The 17,438-nt window shown below is 42.8% G+C and overlaps 2 protein-coding genes across 3 annotated transcripts in view; one reads left to right on the top strand and one right to left on the bottom strand.

Annotated features, from left to right (window-relative positions):
- LOC143497157 (uncharacterized) overlaps positions 1-17,438 on the top strand; it is a 48,208-nt gene that overhangs the window by 9,493 nt on the left and 21,277 nt on the right.
- LOC143497160 (uncharacterized) lies at positions 10,412-12,597 on the bottom strand. 2 transcript variants are annotated; one of them, XM_076992960.1, is made up of 3 exons: positions 12,563-12,597; positions 11,284-12,228; positions 10,412-11,124 (listed from the first exon to the last, which is right to left on the bottom strand). In XM_076992960.1, exons 2-3 carry the CDS (start codon positions 12,225-12,227, stop codon positions 11,034-11,036), a joined length of 1,035 nt encoding a protein of 344 aa, XP_076849075.1. In that variant the 5' UTR covers position 12,228; positions 12,563-12,597; the 3' UTR covers positions 10,412-11,033. The 2 variants fall into 2 exon arrangements, with proteins under 2 accessions (XP_076849075.1, XP_076849076.1); XM_076992961.1 differs by lacking the exon at positions 12,563-12,597 and having other exon boundaries at positions 11,284-12,374.

Genomic DNA, 17,438 nt, shown 5'->3' with positions numbered 1-17,438 from the left:
TGGTTAGAAAAAAATGTCAAACTTGGCTACAGATGTTGCTGATGTTAAAGTTTTGCCAAAAATTTCCAATGGCAAACTGCTTGGGCAGTCATGGCCTGGCGGTTAGGGAACTGGTCTTGTGACTGGAGGGTCGTGGGTTTGATTCCCAGACAGGCCATGACTGAGGTGCCCTTGAGCAATGCACCTAACCCTGACTGCTCCCCGGGCACCGGGCGAGGGCTGCCCACCGCTCTGGGCACGTGTGATCCACAGCCCCCTAGTAATCACTAGTGTGTGTGTGTGTGTTCTGACTGCACAGATGGGTTAAAAAGCGGAGGACAAATTTCGATTGGGGTGTAAAAAATCACAATTGACAAAAATATGGCACATTTCATTTCATTTCATTGATTAGGTTAAAAAGCCTTTAATATGTTGCGCTGATGCGTTGCCACAAGTGTCTTCTACAGAGCCTATCCATTAACTAATTCCCAAGTCCCTATAACAAAGAGAAGGCTCAAACACTCAAATACAACTAAGTGGCAGGTGCATAGACTCCACCTTTAACTCCACCTTGTAGTCAGTTGGTAACTAGTCACACATAAAAAGCGTCATACACACATTAAAAACCATTTGCTACATATGAGGACAACAGTACTCTCTTCATAAGGGCTACAAAATATAATTAACCTTGAAATATTCAGTTAGGTTAGAAATGAATAGAAAATAATAATTTCATATGTCAAACCATGTGTCCCTCTGGCAGATCAACAAGGTACTTCAAGCACTCCACACCGTTTTCCACAACAATCCTGCCAGAAGGGAAGACTTCACAACCCTCACAAAGTCATCTGTTTTCCCGTTGCCTTTCTGTGGCCATTGTAGTGGAGACAGCTAAACGCCATTTCACTGTGACACCCAAAATGGAATCCTTTGCCTAGAACTGAGCGACTGACTCACCCAGATTTCTTTGATGGTATGTAAAGATAAACACTGATTCTTTACAACAGCAACAGGCCCCAAAGGACCCACATCCATAGTGGTGTTTACCTCCCAAAAGCCTACAATGCTGACCTTATGATCTCCTGAGCTTGGGAGAGAGGCCATCTAAGAGAGGCTGGTCAAAACCAACCTTCGTCGAAGGACACTGGGACCACAGTCAGGAAGGACCATAAAACTCTAAATTCCAACCTTATCTGATTGCCCACAGTTTAAACCCACTCTATGTCCTGTGTTATAATCCAGAGCTGAAGATACAAATATTTCAGAGATCTCTGTAACTCCAAATCTGAACTGTACACAGAATTGGGATTCAGCCTACAGGAACCAGCTCGGCGAATGCAGTCTAGAGACACCGAACTTGACTACCTTCCATACAAGGAAAGATTAATTATTCTTGAAACCAGTATTCAGCATTCCAGCCTTAAGAACAAAGGACCACAAGACCATTTAAATGTGAACACTGTGCCATGTGGTTGATATAAAGACACAACTTATGATCTTTCATGTATTCAGTATTAAGTGATCTTATTAGAATACGTGTTACTGTATAAACACACCACATTGATGCATATCTATGTATTAGTTTGTATGTTACTCATCGAATGTAATCATTCTCATGTGTACGTATGTGACCTCACATTTATGCCTGTCTGTGCATTATGTCATTTGTTGTCCAAAAGTGGAAATTGAGAATGGCTCAAATGTGTAGACTAATAGAACCAAATTAATTCTTGTTTAGGCAGAGTATGTAAGACAATTTATTTAGGATTAGTTTACTTTGTCTTCGAATTGTGTTAATCTGTCTTCTATGGTTAAGTCATTAACTAGACCTGGAAAGACGGGCACTCCTCGCTCTCCCACTCTCTCTCTCTCTCTTTCTCTCCCCTGTCTGGGCAGAGGTCATGAATATTCGTTAATAAAGGCCAATGGTCAATGGCCTGATGAACATGAAAGCGCCTTACAATTACGCCCCTAAAACTTGTTTTAAAAGCCCTAGCTCGAAGCGAAACAATGAGCTTGGCAGCCTGGTAATTTGGGAAGACTTGGAGAACTTCGCCAGAGTCGCCGAGACTCAAAGACTCGAACACGCCAAACCATCGCAACTGTTCGCTGGACTCACGCCGAACACCACAATGTCCAGAAGAGCGATGCCAAGAAACTGCAACTAACGCTCTCACCGAGTCCAACAGAAGATTCTTCTTTATTTTCTTTTATTTTCTTTATTCTACGTTTCGTCGTCAAAAGTACTTTTATTTCGTCTAGTCGTTCAAGTCAAGCTCATCTTTCTCAGTCAAGTATCTTCACAAGTTTGTCTGCGCACTCCAGCTGCGACTGTGACGTCACCGCTAAGTCTCCGCGACCCGAGCCGTCTCACGTGACCTGCTCCGCAGACCTTAGCTGCCTCAAGAAACGAACCGTGAACGCGCACCGGTTGGTCCGCGTAACCAAGCCTCTTCGTCGAAGTAAGATGCTCAGTTCATGCTCTTTTGGGGTTGCCAGCTTCTATCTCTCCCGAAGTCCAAAATAGTAAATACTGTTGCCATTAACCTGCCCAAACTTCCTCTTTCTTCTTTTCTATTCTCTCTCTAAAGACCTCGTGTCCGTCCCTGGGTCCTACGCTAGTTAGGCAAGCCTTAGGATAGTCATATAATACATTTAAATCTCATGACCGTCGATAACTGTATCATTCGCTGTTGTTGTTTAATTTTATATTCTTTGTTGTTCACTATTATATCCCTGGTTTAAATTAGTAGATTCACACTTAGGTTTCGTTTCAATTTGAGCCAAATCATTCATATGCTTTGTATCAATTGTAATATTAACCATTTAATAAATGTGGACATTTATTCATCTGGTCACGGTGGTAAATGCATATTTTGGTCGATGGTATTAGGTCACTGCGCGGAACCAGAACTTAACCCTTTAGTAATGAGACTGATCAAACCATATTCCACCTAACTCCGTTATCACAATACTGGTTCCTGAGCAATCAGGATGGTGCCCCGTTCATAATCCATAAACTAACATATGTATCCGCTACACCATCGCTGGATCGAGAACCTGCCAGTGGTGAGCAGAGCCATTGACGTATGGCCCCAGATTGAGCAGTACGTCGATGCAGTTACAGACAGACAATTCCCGGCTCCCAGAACAGCATCTTATGACTGCCTTGCTGTGGCGAGGCAGGACCCTCTCATCATGGCGAAGTTTCACTTCTTTATGGCGATCTCCAGGATCTTTACCCCATTCCTCACAAAATACCAAACAGACGAGCCTGTGTTGCCATTCATCAGTTAAGATTTGACTGTGCTGATCAAGGTAATGCACAGATGACATGCACAGATGACATGGTTTTGCCTTGTTGTTGTTTTGAACATCTCATATGAGTTTAAATGTGTTCTTAAGCATTGTACTTCTTATCTTCTCAGAGCCTATTTAAGAGGTTCATCAAATCTGAGGTCCTGAGAAGAATCACTCCACTTCAACTTGTCAAGTTGGACTCCACTGACCAGACGGCAAGAGTTCCACTCAAGAATGTCGACATTGGCCTGGGGGCAGAAACCGTTCTGAAGGTAAATAATGAGAGATTTTTGCTTTCCTTGCATCAATGATTGCCTCACCACATCCTAAACTATGCTATTTGTTCCATATGCCATCTGACATTGTAACAAAAGCCTAATCATGCACATTGTATTATGAGTATATATATAGGCTTATTGTGCCACATGTGTAGCATGAAATACAACTTTTAAGCTATGAAAATTCACAAATAAAGGCTTTGTCAATAGATATAGATTCAAAATCAGGATCAGGAAAGCACAAGTCAGGGACATGGCCAAAATAATGTGGTAATCAGATTTTACCCTACCACTCCTGTCAGGAACTCCAGAGTAGGCATCAGAGCACTGTAAGTGAATGCAGAGAGCTAGAGTTTAGGCAGGACTGCGTGGACTGCATTACAAAAATAGTCCAAAAACTTCAGATGAAGAGCCCGTTGAAGTATGGTATTGTGAGGCAAATGGCATCCTTGGACCCAAGAAACATGTTCTCTGACCCGGACTTGTCCAAGGAGAGAATGAAACGTCTTGTGCAGAAGTTTCTGCAGGAAGGCCAGCTGTTAGGAGGCGTCTCTGCCGGTACTTAACAATACAAAAGCTAACAATACAGAAGCTATTAAATTTGTTGTATGTGGTCACAATGAAATATCATATGCAATATAAACTTGGGTTTTTCAGTCATCTGTCTGTTTGATTCATGGTTAACTTCCTCACCTTGACGTGTGTGTGTGTGCGTGCATGTTTGTTTTTATCAGGTGATGTGATAATCCAGATAAACCAAAATCAGAGTCTTTCTCGTCATTCCAGCCGATGCAAACCAGGCTTGATGTTTTTCTACATGGCCACCTGTGCAAGTCCTATCCTGAGCTTTGGACTTTCTGTAAGAAGCTTCTGCTTCTTTCCCATGGCCAATCGACTGTGGAACGTGGCTTTTCTGTCAATAAGGAGGTAGAGGAAGACAACATGCAGGAGGATGCCATTGTGGCTCAGAGAATCATATGTGATTATGTGTCTGTCTGTGGGGGAGTTCTTAATGTGCCCCTGACAAAAGAGCTCCTGGGAGCTGCTGCTTCGGCCAGGTCACAGTACCGCCTTTACCTGGAAGAAGAAAGAAGAAAACAGGAGAGCCAGGCACAGAAACAAAAGAGAAAGGCTGCCGAGGACCACGTTGAGGAACTAAGAAAAAAGAGGGTGGTCCTGAACGAAGTGGCCACCAGTCTCGAAAAAGATGCCGACAAGCTTGCTGACCAAGCCGAAGGGAAAGCAGGAAACCTACGTGAAGCTGACCCCCCCCCCTCAAACCCAAAATGCTGAAATAACACTGCAGTTCGTTTGTGCCGGGTTTGTGCCCATTTGTGTTGTAAATATTTTCGTTTGTGCTATTAAGGCTTTTGCGTAATTTAAAAATACATTTTCTGACCTGTGACGTCACGCAGCCCCCCCTCCACGCCCAAATTTCTCCAAATTAGTAGAGAAAGTAGTCTCATTCGTTTGTGCTACATTTGTGCTTGTTTGTGCTGTTAAAATTAACGCTTCAATCACTTGCTTTGTCAAGTTACATTCATTTTATTTTTCACACGCGTGATGTCACCAGCCCCCCCTCCACGACCAAATCACTCCAAGCTAGTCTCGTTCGTTTGTGCTACGTTTGTGCTCGTTTGTGCTGTTGAGATTAAGGTTTGTGCTTTTATGGTTTTTAAAATAAAACCGATTCTTTTTTATATTTTCCAATAATGAAATTGACTGACAGGAATCTTTGTGTGAATCATTGTTTCTGTGGGGATGCAAAAACACAAATGCACAACCCTCATGCAGGAATCAGCACTTCTGCAAAGTGCTAATCATTTTCTTGATGAAAACATTATCAAATACACAGGTTTGTGCTTAAGTATCTACAGCCATGATTAAGTAATTGATCATACATATTTAGCCTACATATCTAGCATGTAATAAAACTAGCAAGCTGCAAGTGAACTAGCCTTCCTAGCCAACTATTATGGGAAAATCTTTGAACGTATCAGTTTTGGAACTAACAGTGGGGGGTGGGCTCATATCGACTCCATGCGCAACAATTTTGTTTGTCCAGGTGGCAGTAGCGAACCAATACTCAGCCATATGTAAAGACTAAGTAAACAAGGCGGCACATGAGAAGATTGATCGTGTTAACAGTAAAAAACAGACATCTGAGAGATGGACCACACACAAATTCAGAACAATAAGGTTTTATTTCTAACAGGAAAGAGAACAATAGCAATTGAAATGAAATGAATTCTGGAATAACTAATTAATGGAACTAAATTCTTAACTTCCCACTAGATGCCAAAGCCAGAAATGAGAGCCTGGGTGGCTGAGATCTGTGAACAAAGTTTAAGTCGTGCATCACACCATGGAGACCATGACAATTTGCATTACCTTCCTGAGCTCATACCACAACTTGTCAGAATTGGCTCCTACCTGCCTCTGTGGACCGGTGTACTAACACCACTTTTTTCTGGGAGCAAGGCCACAGCCAGTTCCGCAAATGTGGAGGCCAGATTCAAAAATGTAAAACGTGGCCTCTTCAGGAACAAAAACCTTCCTACATGTGTGGATCGTTTTGTGGACAGACACCTAAATTACATTGAAGGGGAGATGCGGCTTTCCTCAGCCAAACACAACAAGCCAGACAGGGATGATGTTGGTTGTGACAAAGGCCTGGCAGTGGACACACCCAATCAGCCAACACTGGAAAACTGGAGGGGCCTGGCAGTACCCCCAATCTTATCCCACAGCCAGAGTGGCTACACACAACTCCAAAGCAAACCAAAATTCAAATAGGACTTCTACAAAATGGAAATATGTGCAAGTCCATTAAAAAAGCAACAGTAAGCCTGGCCAACACGTGCACATTTGACTCTTTCTGCCAATGTTTTTGCTGCACTTTCTGCGACAGTGAAGATTTCAACAAGCACGTAACCACCACTGATCAGAGAAACACCCATATATTTCAGCTGGTCACAACCATTGTGATAGATGGGGTACATTCTGAAACATACCGGCAGAGGGCAAGAATGCTGCACAACATCTTTGAACACAACACATTAAGATCTGGAACACTGAAGATCAACGCAGCATGCAACATCATGCCCAAATCATAACAAAAGCAATGGATCATTCCCCAGGTTTTATTGCCAAGGCTCAGTGTGGGAAGCCAGAATGCTCAAGAGCAATGGCCAGCTTCAGAGCATGTCTCCTTGCACCCATAAACATACGGCACATAGAAAGAGAGGGCATCAAGGGTCTTCAAGCAGCTCTTGAGGATGGAGTGCAGTTGCAATACTCAATTTGCCAGCAACCTGCAAAAGCAGCACAAGACCAATCAATTACTGACGAGGCCTGCAATGGTGTGGTCACCCACAGCCACACTGCTGGGGCAGCACTGTCCATTGAAGTTGCTGCAGAGAAGGATTATGTGCTGCAAGACTTCCCCATCAACCTCACCTGCAATGAGCCCTTCATTCTAAGGGGTGTTGTAGCATTCCATCCGGGGCCTTACTGGGTAGCCCTCGGGTATTACGTCGCCTACTGCCGGAGACCTTTCTCAGGGTGGCAATGCTTCGAGGACCTTTCCAAGGGGGTTTCCACTGTGCCTGACAAGCATACAATTACACCACATGTTTTTTATTTGGATAGAAGTTATCCATTCTAGGTTAGATTGCTGTCCTACGTACAAACTAGTTATTAACCTTCTTAAACAGATTTTCTCAAGATTATTATCTGTATCATTGTCTGGAGATTATTATTAGGGTAAGCTCGTGCTAACTTAGACACTATTTAATGTTTTTTTATACATTAAATATTGATACATTACCTGAAAACAAGGTCAAACATCTCTTTTTATCTTGACAATCCACTGGCAACGGGTGTCTGGGTTGCACGGAAATCGATGGAAAGATAAGATTATACAGTTGTGGTCAAAAGTTTACATACACTTGTAAAAAACAATGTTATGGCTGTCTTGAGTTTTCAATAAGTTCTACAACTCTTATTTTTCTGTGATAGAGTGATCGGAACACATACATGTTTGTCACAAAAAACAGTCATAAAATTTGGTTCTTTCATAAATTTATTATGGGTCTGCTGAAAATGTCACCAAATCTGCTGGGTCAAAAATATACATACAGCAACAAAATTTGTCAATTTTGGTGATGTAGCGAGTTGTGTCAATCAAATTAGCTTCATGTCATGGCCTCTTCACTTCTTGTAAGTGATTCTGATTGACTACAGCTGTTGACTTCTCATGAGCCCATTTAAATAGGGCTCATTTGACCCAGTGATTAGACTCAGCTACAAAAGCTACAATGGGAAAGTCAAAGGAATTCAGTGTGGATCTGAAAAAGCGAATTATTGACTTGAACAAGTCAGGGAAGTCACTTGGAGCCATTTCAAAGCAGCTACAGGTCCCAAGAGCAACTGTGCAGACAATTATACGCAAGTACAAAGTGCATGGAACAGTTGTGTCACTGCCACGATCAGGAAGAAAACGCAAGCTATCACATGCTGCCGAGAGGAGATTGGTCAGGATGGTCAAGAGTCAACCAAGAATCACCAAGAAGCAGGTCTGCAAGGATTTGGAAGCTGATGGAACACAGGTGTCAGTCTCCACAGTCAAGCGTGTTTTACATCGCCATGGACTGAGAGGCTGCCGTGCAAGAAAGAAGCCCTTGCTCCAGAAAAGGCACCTTAAGACTCGGCTGAAGTTTGCTGCTGATCACATGGACAAAGATAAAACCTTCTGGAGGAAAGTTCTCTGGTCAGACGAAACAAAAATTGAGCTGTTTGGCCACAACACCCAGCAATATGTTTGGAGGAGAAAAGGTGAGGCCTTTAATCCCAGGAACACCATGCCTACTGTCAAGCATGGTGGTGGTAGTATTATGCTCTGGGGATGTTTTGCTGCCAGTGGAACTGGTTCTTTGCAGAAAGTAAATGGGATAATGAAGAAGGAGGATTACCTCCAAATTCTGCAGGAAAACTTAAAACCATCAGCCCGAAGGTTGGGTCTTGGGCGCAGTTGGGTGTTCCAACAAGACAATGACCCAAAACACACATCAAAAGTGGTAAAGGAATGGCTAAACCAGGCTAGAATTAAGGTTTTAGAATGGCCTTCCCAAAGTCCTGACTTAAACCCCATTGAGAACATGTGGACAGTGCTAAAGAAACAGGTTCATGCAAGAAAACCATCACATTTAGCTGAACTGCACCAATTCTGTCAAGAAGAGTGGTCAAACATTCGACCTGAAGCTTGCCAGGAGCTTGTGGATGGCTACCAAAAGCGCCTAGTTGCCGTGAAAATGGCCAAGGGACATGTAACCAAATACTAATGTTGCTGTATGTATATTTTTGACCCAGCAGATTTGGTGACATTTTCAGCAGACCCATAATAAATTTATGAAAGAACCACATTTTATGACTGTTTTTTGTGACAAACATGTATGTGTTCCGATCACTCTATCACAGAAAAATAAGAGTTGTAGAACTTATTGAAAACTCAAGACAGCCATAACATTATGTTTTTTACAAGTGTATGTAAACTTTTGACCACAACTGTACCTTTCTCGCCTTTGATATGAATTACAGCCTGGCACACAACAATGACCAACACAGTGTCAATACAGTGTCAACACAGTTTGCGTAGTGTGTGGATACACTCCTTGAGGTATCATCTTCCCATCACTAAATTACAGCCTGCCACACAACAATGACCAACACAGTGTAAATACAGTGTCAACACAGTTTGTGTAGTGTGTGGATACACTCCTTGAGGTATCATCTTCCCATCACTAAATTACAGCCTGTAGTACTCCTTCCTGATTGAGTTGTCGTTTGAGTGGGTGGAATATGCTTAGCTTCAGAGTTATACGTGTTTAAATACTAGTTTCATTTTTAATATCTGTATAAAAGTCGTTTCTGAAACGTGCTTCTCTGTTCGTTGGTAGATTTCCTTCATTCTATAGTTGTGAATGTGAGTTATTGTCATCGTTTAGTCTCCATTCGTGGTATGTTGAGATCCTCACGGATCTTTTTCCTGGGTGTAGTAGCAATGTTCTGGCATTATGGCGCCACCTAGTGAAAGATGGAGGCTTTGCGAGTCTGCAGGGTGTAGAACAGAGAGGTCTAGGTGGTTGTTTCATATTCCTTGACTATTTATTGTTTATACTATAAGTGATAGATTTGGAAATGAGTGTGTGTTCTGAATGGGAGGGCGAACACCTTTATCCTGTTGTTACAGACGGGCCTTGGGGGGTATGTTTGTGTGTGTGTGTGTGTGTGTGTGTGTGTGTGTGTGTGTGTAGTCTCTGCTGTTCTTGGGTAGGAAGAAGGTACTAGGTACATCTGTTAGGCCCAGTAGCAACAGGATTCCAACAAACGTTCATTATCTGATATCCACATGCTGTGGATCGACTGGTGTGAGGGAATTATCACCATGGCGCTGGGTGTGTGCTGTGTACAGAGTGGGCACACCTAAAAGAACACATCACTAAAACGCTCGGTCATCTGCGCCATTGCGATGCCTTCTGAACGTCGGTCGGCCTCGACTTGGTAGGAGGGAGTGGGTGCGGTTACTCAGCAACAGCATGGGGGGGGAGGTGGACGCAAAACGCAAGACGCAGCCCAAACTACACCGCCGACCCGCACGACTGGTCCACCCCTGCATGTCTCAACAGCTTCATGGAAACGGATGATTCTGGCCTTTCTTATGTCAAAGGCTCCATAAAGCGTTGGTCAGAGGGGCGGCATTTCAGTCCTCACATACAGGATGGAAATCAAAGGTGTCATGGTGCATCTGCTTCATATACAGGGTTGTTTCTACCTCCGATTGGAGGAGGTTGTTTTTTTTTTTTTTTTTTTGTATAGTCAGTATGTTGAAATTGCATCACAATCCACATTTCTTTGCTTGCTCAGATGCTCAGTTGAGGGCACATGAACCTTCATGAATTTCCTGGAAGGGGCATCGTAAAAGCAATGGTTCAGTGGCCCTAGAGTTCCTGCTGAAGGGCCCTGCTGGAGAGGGGGCTCCTTAGAATCGGTCCACTTTCTTTCTGGGGCAGAACACATGACGAATGATCACTTAGTTAAATTAGTTTTGCATATTTTAGGTGAACTGCAATAATTGTTGTGTGTATAGTTGAGGTTTGAGGGGAGTTTGTTTGCAATAAAGGTATTCTGCTGTGTACAGTTCTTTTTTTTAAGATTTACTTTTAATTGTTCTTGTTTCTATTTTTGTGTGATGGCTTCAAAAAGAACAAAATTATTTTTAAAAATGTAAAAGAAATCTTAGTATTTTTTTAGGGTTTTTATTTTTATTTGGTCTTAAAATATGGAGGAGACAGGTCTTTTATTCTTAAAATAAAACAGAGGAATTATGACGAGTGTGAGGTTTTGTTGGTGTCAGACTGGTGTGTGGTTGACTGCAGACACGTGGCTCTCTGGGTTCGGTAATTGGGAGGACATGGTCTAGAACCTCCACTGCTGTATACATGCAGTTGTTGACAAGCTGCCAGGTGGAGCATAACGTGATCCAATAATGACTCGTCCCTTCTGGATCCTGTTACAATTACAAACCAAATAGTTTCAGGTGTCATTTTTCTTTTCGTATTTACCAGACATTGTCTGAACACAGCTTTACTTGAAGCAATATGATATATAGTATATAATATACTAATCTCATACAATGTATTTCTGCTAAAGAGTGCAGTGATTGTACCTGGACTTGCGTGGCATAAAGGAGACAGACTGAAGAGGGCTTGACACATCCAGAGGGATGAGCTTCACGCTGTGTCCTCCTTCAAGTCTTTTAGGCATGCCTTTGTCTCCTGGTCCCTTCAAGCCTGCCTTGCCAACCTGGCCTTTGCCCTGCCTGTGGGTGTTGGCATCAGCCTGGCAGTCCAGAGACGCACGGTCCTGGCTGAGCTGAGGCACCTGGGACGGGCGAGGCGGAGACGAGCAGGCGGCTCTGCTCTCTGTCTTGTGTAACACCGCTCTCCTGGTGAGCAGCGACTTCTGACAGCCCAGATCACGGCAACGCTGGGATGCCTCCAGCTTTGTGCTGCGCAGGGACGCTGAGGCGAGGCCCTCCAGCCCTTTGTAGCAGACCTCACTCTTTTCAGGTGTGGAGTACAGTGAGGAGCTGGGGCATATCTCCTCATTCCACACCTCGCTGGCCTTATCCTCCACCTTTACAGGGACCTTCCTGACATGCTGGTGGGTTGTACCAGGATTGGGGCTGGAGGACACCTTAGTGTGGATGGCGGCTGGCCCTGAGATGGCTGGAGCTGCTAGAGTGTGAGCAACCTTCACACTCCTGTTACTGCTCTTGCAGCCTGGCTCTCCAAACAGGGAAGGGAACCTAGTCTGACTGCAACGCTGGCCTGCATCAAGGCATATGCCTGTCGACTTGCCACCACGTTGTCCAGCTATGGTAAATAGTTTAGCACACCTGCTAAACTTTCTCAAGTTTGGAGAGACTTCAGGTTCCCTTTTCTTCCCCTGTGAGGTTTCAGCAATAACAGGGAAGTGGTGGCTGTTTCCACCTCCCTGTTGAGGATGTGCCTTTTCTCCCAGATGGATGCTGGGTAGTGTTGTGGCATTCCTCACTTCACTGAAGTTCTTTGTAGTTTTGCCATTTCTCATTATGCTGATGGATGACATACTGGGAAATAGAACACAAATCTACATGAGTTTCAATAGTTTATAAATGCACACCAGTTTATCTCTCTAAACTTGTCTTACCATTCTCTTAATCTTAACAACAAAGATGCAAGATAGACAGATTTTAAATATCACAAAAGTACATAATGTAATTTATAAGAATCAATATTCCACTAAATATCTTAATCTAAAAATTATATGTTAATCTAGGCTAGTAAAATAAATATATTTAAAAACATTTATTAATCTATTATGGATACTTTCTTTAAATGAATAAACCAGCATAAAGTATCAATTCCCTTGCTTTTATTCCTGGTATAAAATTTTAGGCTTACCTTTAATATCGGAGAACTGTAATTATCCAATGAAGAAATTAGAATTATCTCTTAGAGCAGGGGTAATCAATTAAATCTTTCCGCGGTCCATTTTTGGCAGATAGCTCAGACCTTAGGTCCGGGTCCGCGGTGGCGAACGAAAGAAAGTTGTTGAGCGGGGGGGGGGGGGGGGGGTGGCGAACGAAAGTTGTTGAGCGGGGGGGGGGGGGGGGGGGGGGGCGAACGTAACACTCAAATGGGTGGTGAACGTAACACTCGTCTGAAAATAAATTCTCCGGTTTAAAATATAGTCTCCCGTTAAAATTTTTTTGGCATTTGGGTCCGTATCCAGTTAATCAGGAATGTGATTGGGTCCGGACAGGACGGCGTTCGGGTCCGGATCCGGACCGCGGTCCGCCATTTGGTGATACCTGTCTTAGAGGTATGCAGTCTGTATTTTGAAGTGTACAGATTGTGTTGTTTGTCCGTAGTCTTTTTTATCCAATTTGCACAGGCACCGGTAACTGACTAGATCAATCACTGACTTTATCAATCAATGATAACGGCATAGGCAGCTGGGGCTTTTCATACGTGCGGTTCGGTGACTTCATATACACATACTGTGACGCAAAATAGTCGACTATGTCACTATTAAAATATGCTTCAGGACTGTGTGGAACTCTGTTACTGTTAGAAGTATATTGCTTTCTCTCAAGGGCAGGGGTTAAATAATGTCGACATAAAACTCGTGTTCTGTCGAGTCCTTTTCCCTATGGAGCAGGGAATCACCATTAGGTCGTGTTTTGCGTGTGCCGGCTGTACAGCTGGTAGTGCCGCGCGACGCTCGACCACTGTCTCGAGCTGCTGCCGCGCGCTGCTCGCCAAGTGCCACGCTACTGTCCCGCGACATTCACAAACTGAATCCAGACACTTGCACATCGTCCTACAACATTCACAAAGTGTTATTCGTAATATTCGTAGCGGCTCAATTCCAGGGGTGGCCAACCCGTCATAGACCAAGAGCCACTTTTCTTACTGTGTTACGGCAAAGAGCCACATCGTACATGGGCGAGTGTAATCTGTTGAGCGGGAGGGGGGGCGGCGAGTGTAATTTATTAGCTGTGAAGACAGTCAAATGCGTGTTTTCCACTACGCCGGTTTTAAAACTAACCGCGCACCACGAAAATGTAGCAGTGTGCAGGTGAGCCCGCGGACCGGCTGGGGGGCCGCATGAAACCAGGCAAAGAGCCGCATGCGGCTCGCGAGCCGCGGGTTGGCCACCCCTGCACTACGTAGAGACGCAGAACGCCAACACAAAAGTGAATTTACATACACTATGGCCATGGGATAACCTGTTACACGATCAGGCTGAATATACTTTAAACCTAAATTCTCTGCATAACGACAAAATATACATATTTTTGTCCTAGATAAAATGTGTTTATTTTTATCAAATATGTTAAAGTGCACACTTAATACTATTGTCAGACATGAGGTCGCGATCACCCGAATACTAATCAGCTGTTTTCCATTAACGCTAATTAGAACACCTGACCTGTCTGGTCCTACAGTGATAACCACAAATGCCTCTGTGTATGGGCTCTACAAAATCAGAAGAGGTATGTTTCCTCTTCTATATCAGTAGGGAATAACACACACTGGACATCTGCTAAATGTTGTAAATTTAAAATCGGGTAAAACCTAAATTTACATTTTTTGTAGACAAAATCTAATAATTTTTTTCAGCCACAGTAGCTGTGAAATGCTGCCCAATATGTCAAAGGCAAGTTCGATTTCAGGAAAATTTAACAGGGTACCACCATTTCAACAACAAATCCCTGCTGACTATACAACTGTGTTCAGTGCTTAACACAGCAATAAAGGTATATGGTGCCTTTAATGTCATACCATGCCATACTAGTATGTAATTTCTTCATTTATTACTATTGAATGTTGTATATGCCAATTAATTTATTATGTATTTTTAAAAAGCCTTTCCTATTTTCCAAAATTAGAACAGTACAGCAATTGGGTGGTTCCTGTCAATAATGGAAGATTACTTGGAAACAACAATTCTTCACAATACAATCAGGAAAGGCTTCTATAAAACAAATAAACCAACTGGGGGGCTGTACAGAGTGCAGCAGTGGGCAAAGGCCATGAGGGTCCGCATCCCATTACAGGAATATCCTGCCGATTATTCTTCTATGACCGATTCCACCAAAGGAACCAGAAGAGACCAGAAGAAATACTCCAAAGTACTTCGAAATACTTCCAGAACTGACAGGATTCCTCAGTTCCTCAGTGGCAGAACAGCTGAACAAAGAACTTGCCAATTCCCTGTATTTCCTCTACCTGCTGAAGAACATGTGTTACATGTTCATGCTACACCTGGTATTTCACCTGCACAATCAGCGTGTGAACAAAACCTTCTTTGAAAAAATGGTCTGTCTGTCTATGGGGAAAGCAGCTGTTGGTATAAATGGAAGAATATGCCTCTTTGCTGATGGTAAGTGTATTAAGTCTTTGCATCTGAAAAATAGACTTTCTTTTTTTGATAATGACTGAGTTTCAGTTTGAGACTTTGAACCTTGCTGAATGGAGCATTCAGTATCCACAACAGTGGCTCCAAAGAGATTCTCAAAACTGGTGTTTTTGTATGCACAGTAAGTAAACAAGTGTTGCTTTTTTCTTCTATACATTTTCACTTTGTTTTTTTGTATAGATAGCTGAAATGGAAGTGCGGGGGATAAAACTTAGAGAAGAGACACAGTGTTTCTCAGCTACAATATCTCCATCGATATCATGCAACCACTTTAAGTTGTGATGTGATGGTGAAGGTACATGGCAGTATTTTTAATACAGAACTGTAACAGGCGAGTTGTAGGTAGAATGCAAGTACATGAGTTTAACATCTACTTTAATGAGGGGAGAGACTATTACTGTCATCATAAATGGTGTTCAAAACAAAGGCATGTAGCAACACCGAGGGCATGTATTCAAATCACAAAGAGGAAAAACACACAGCGTGACTGGGATTAGCCGATAAAGTATATAAATACATAGGCAAACTGAAAACTTCACATCTAAATGACACACATCAGAATGTTGACACATTTAAGATTATATAACAGCATGTTATTGCATTGTTGGCATGTGTTATATTAACAGGGAGTTTAACATGACAACATTAACATGACAACATGAGTGTATGGCAGCTGATATGAACGTCTGTGTTTTCCAGAGTCTGGGGACAGGAGGTTTGGTACTTTATAAAACATATTCTTCTCTATAGGAATACTGGCTGTAGATTTTGGGCTTTTATAGTATGTTCTATCTTGAGGTAACACATATCAACTGGGTACAGTGTGAATCCTGCAAAGAATGGCTACACACAGACGGTGCTGGCGTGAGTGGCCAGGCTACCTGGGCTCCTTTTATGTGTGGCTGCAGAAAAAATGCCACTGAATGTTGACGGGTATGTGGTTACTTTGGTTTGGGTTTCTCATGTTTCCAGTTAAAATGCCACTGAATGTTGACGGGTATGTGGTTACTTTGGTTTGGGTTTCTCATGTTTCCAGTTAAAATGCCACTGAATGTTGACGGGTATGTGGTTACTTTGGTTTGGGTTTCTCATGTTTCCAGTTAAAATGCCACTGAATGTTGACGGGTATGTGGTTACTTTGGTTTGGGTTTCTCATGTTTCCAGTTAAAATGCCACTGAATGTTGACGGGTATGTGGTTACTTTGGTTTGGGTTTCTCATGTTTCCAGTTAAAATGCCACTGAATGTTGACGGGTATGTGGTTATTTTGGTTTGGGTTTCTCATGTTTCCAGTTAAAATGCCACTGAATGTTGACGGGTATGTGGTTACTTTGGTTTGGGTTTCTCATGTTTCCAGTTAAAATGCCACTGAATGTTGACGGGTATGTGGTTACTTTGGTTTGGGTTTCTCATGTTTCCAGTTAAAATGCCACTGAATGTTGACGGGTATGTGGTTATTTTGGTTTGGGTTTCTCATGTTTCCAGTTCAAATGCCACTGAATGTTGACGGGTATGTGGATACTTTGGTTTGGGTTTCTCATGTTTCCAGTTAAAGTGCCACTGAATGTTGACGGGTATGTGGTTATTTTGGTTTGGGTTTCTCATGTTTCCAGTTCAAATGCCACTGAATGTTGACTGGTATGTGGTTACTTTGGTTTGGGTTTCTCATGTTTCCAGTTAAAGTGCCACTGAATGTTGACGGGTATGTGGTTACTTTGGTTTGGGTTTCTCATGTTTCCAGTTAAAATGCCACTGAATGTTGACGGGTATGTGGTTACTTTGGTTTGGGTTTCTCATGTTTCCAGTTAAAATGCCACTGAATGTTGACGGGTATGTGGTTACTTTGGTTTGGGTTTCTCATGTTTCCAGTTAAAGTGCCACTGAATGTTGACGGGTATGTGGTTACTTTGGTTTGGGTTTCTCATGTTTCCAGTTAAAATGCCACTGAATGTTGACGGGTATGTGGTTACTTTGGTTTGGGTTTCTCATGTTTCCAGTTAAAATGCCACTGAATGTTGACGGGTATGTGGTTACTTTGGTTTGGGTTTCTCATGTTTCCAGTTAAAATGCCACTGAATGTTGACGGGTATGTGGTTATTTTGGTTTGGGTTTCTCATATTTCCAGTTAAAATGCCACTGAATGTTGACGGGTATGTGGTTACTTTGGTTTGGGTTTCTCATGTTTCCAGTTAAAATGCCACTGAATGTTGACGGGTATGTGGTTACTTTGGTTTGGGTTTCTCATGTTTCCAGTTAAAATGCCACTGAATGTTGACGGGTATGTGGTTATTTTGGTTTGGGTTTCTCATGTTTCCAGTTCAAATGCCACTGAATGTTGACGGGTATGTGGATA

The sequence above is a fragment of the Brachyhypopomus gauderio genome, unplaced genomic scaffold (assembly GCF_052324685.1).
Source record: "Brachyhypopomus gauderio isolate BG-103 unplaced genomic scaffold, BGAUD_0.2 sc101, whole genome shotgun sequence".
NCBI lineage: Eukaryota > Metazoa > Chordata > Actinopteri > Gymnotiformes > Hypopomidae > Brachyhypopomus > Brachyhypopomus gauderio.
The sequence above is the reverse complement of the archived record's forward strand: the minus strand, read 5'-3'. Positions and strand labels throughout refer to the sequence as shown.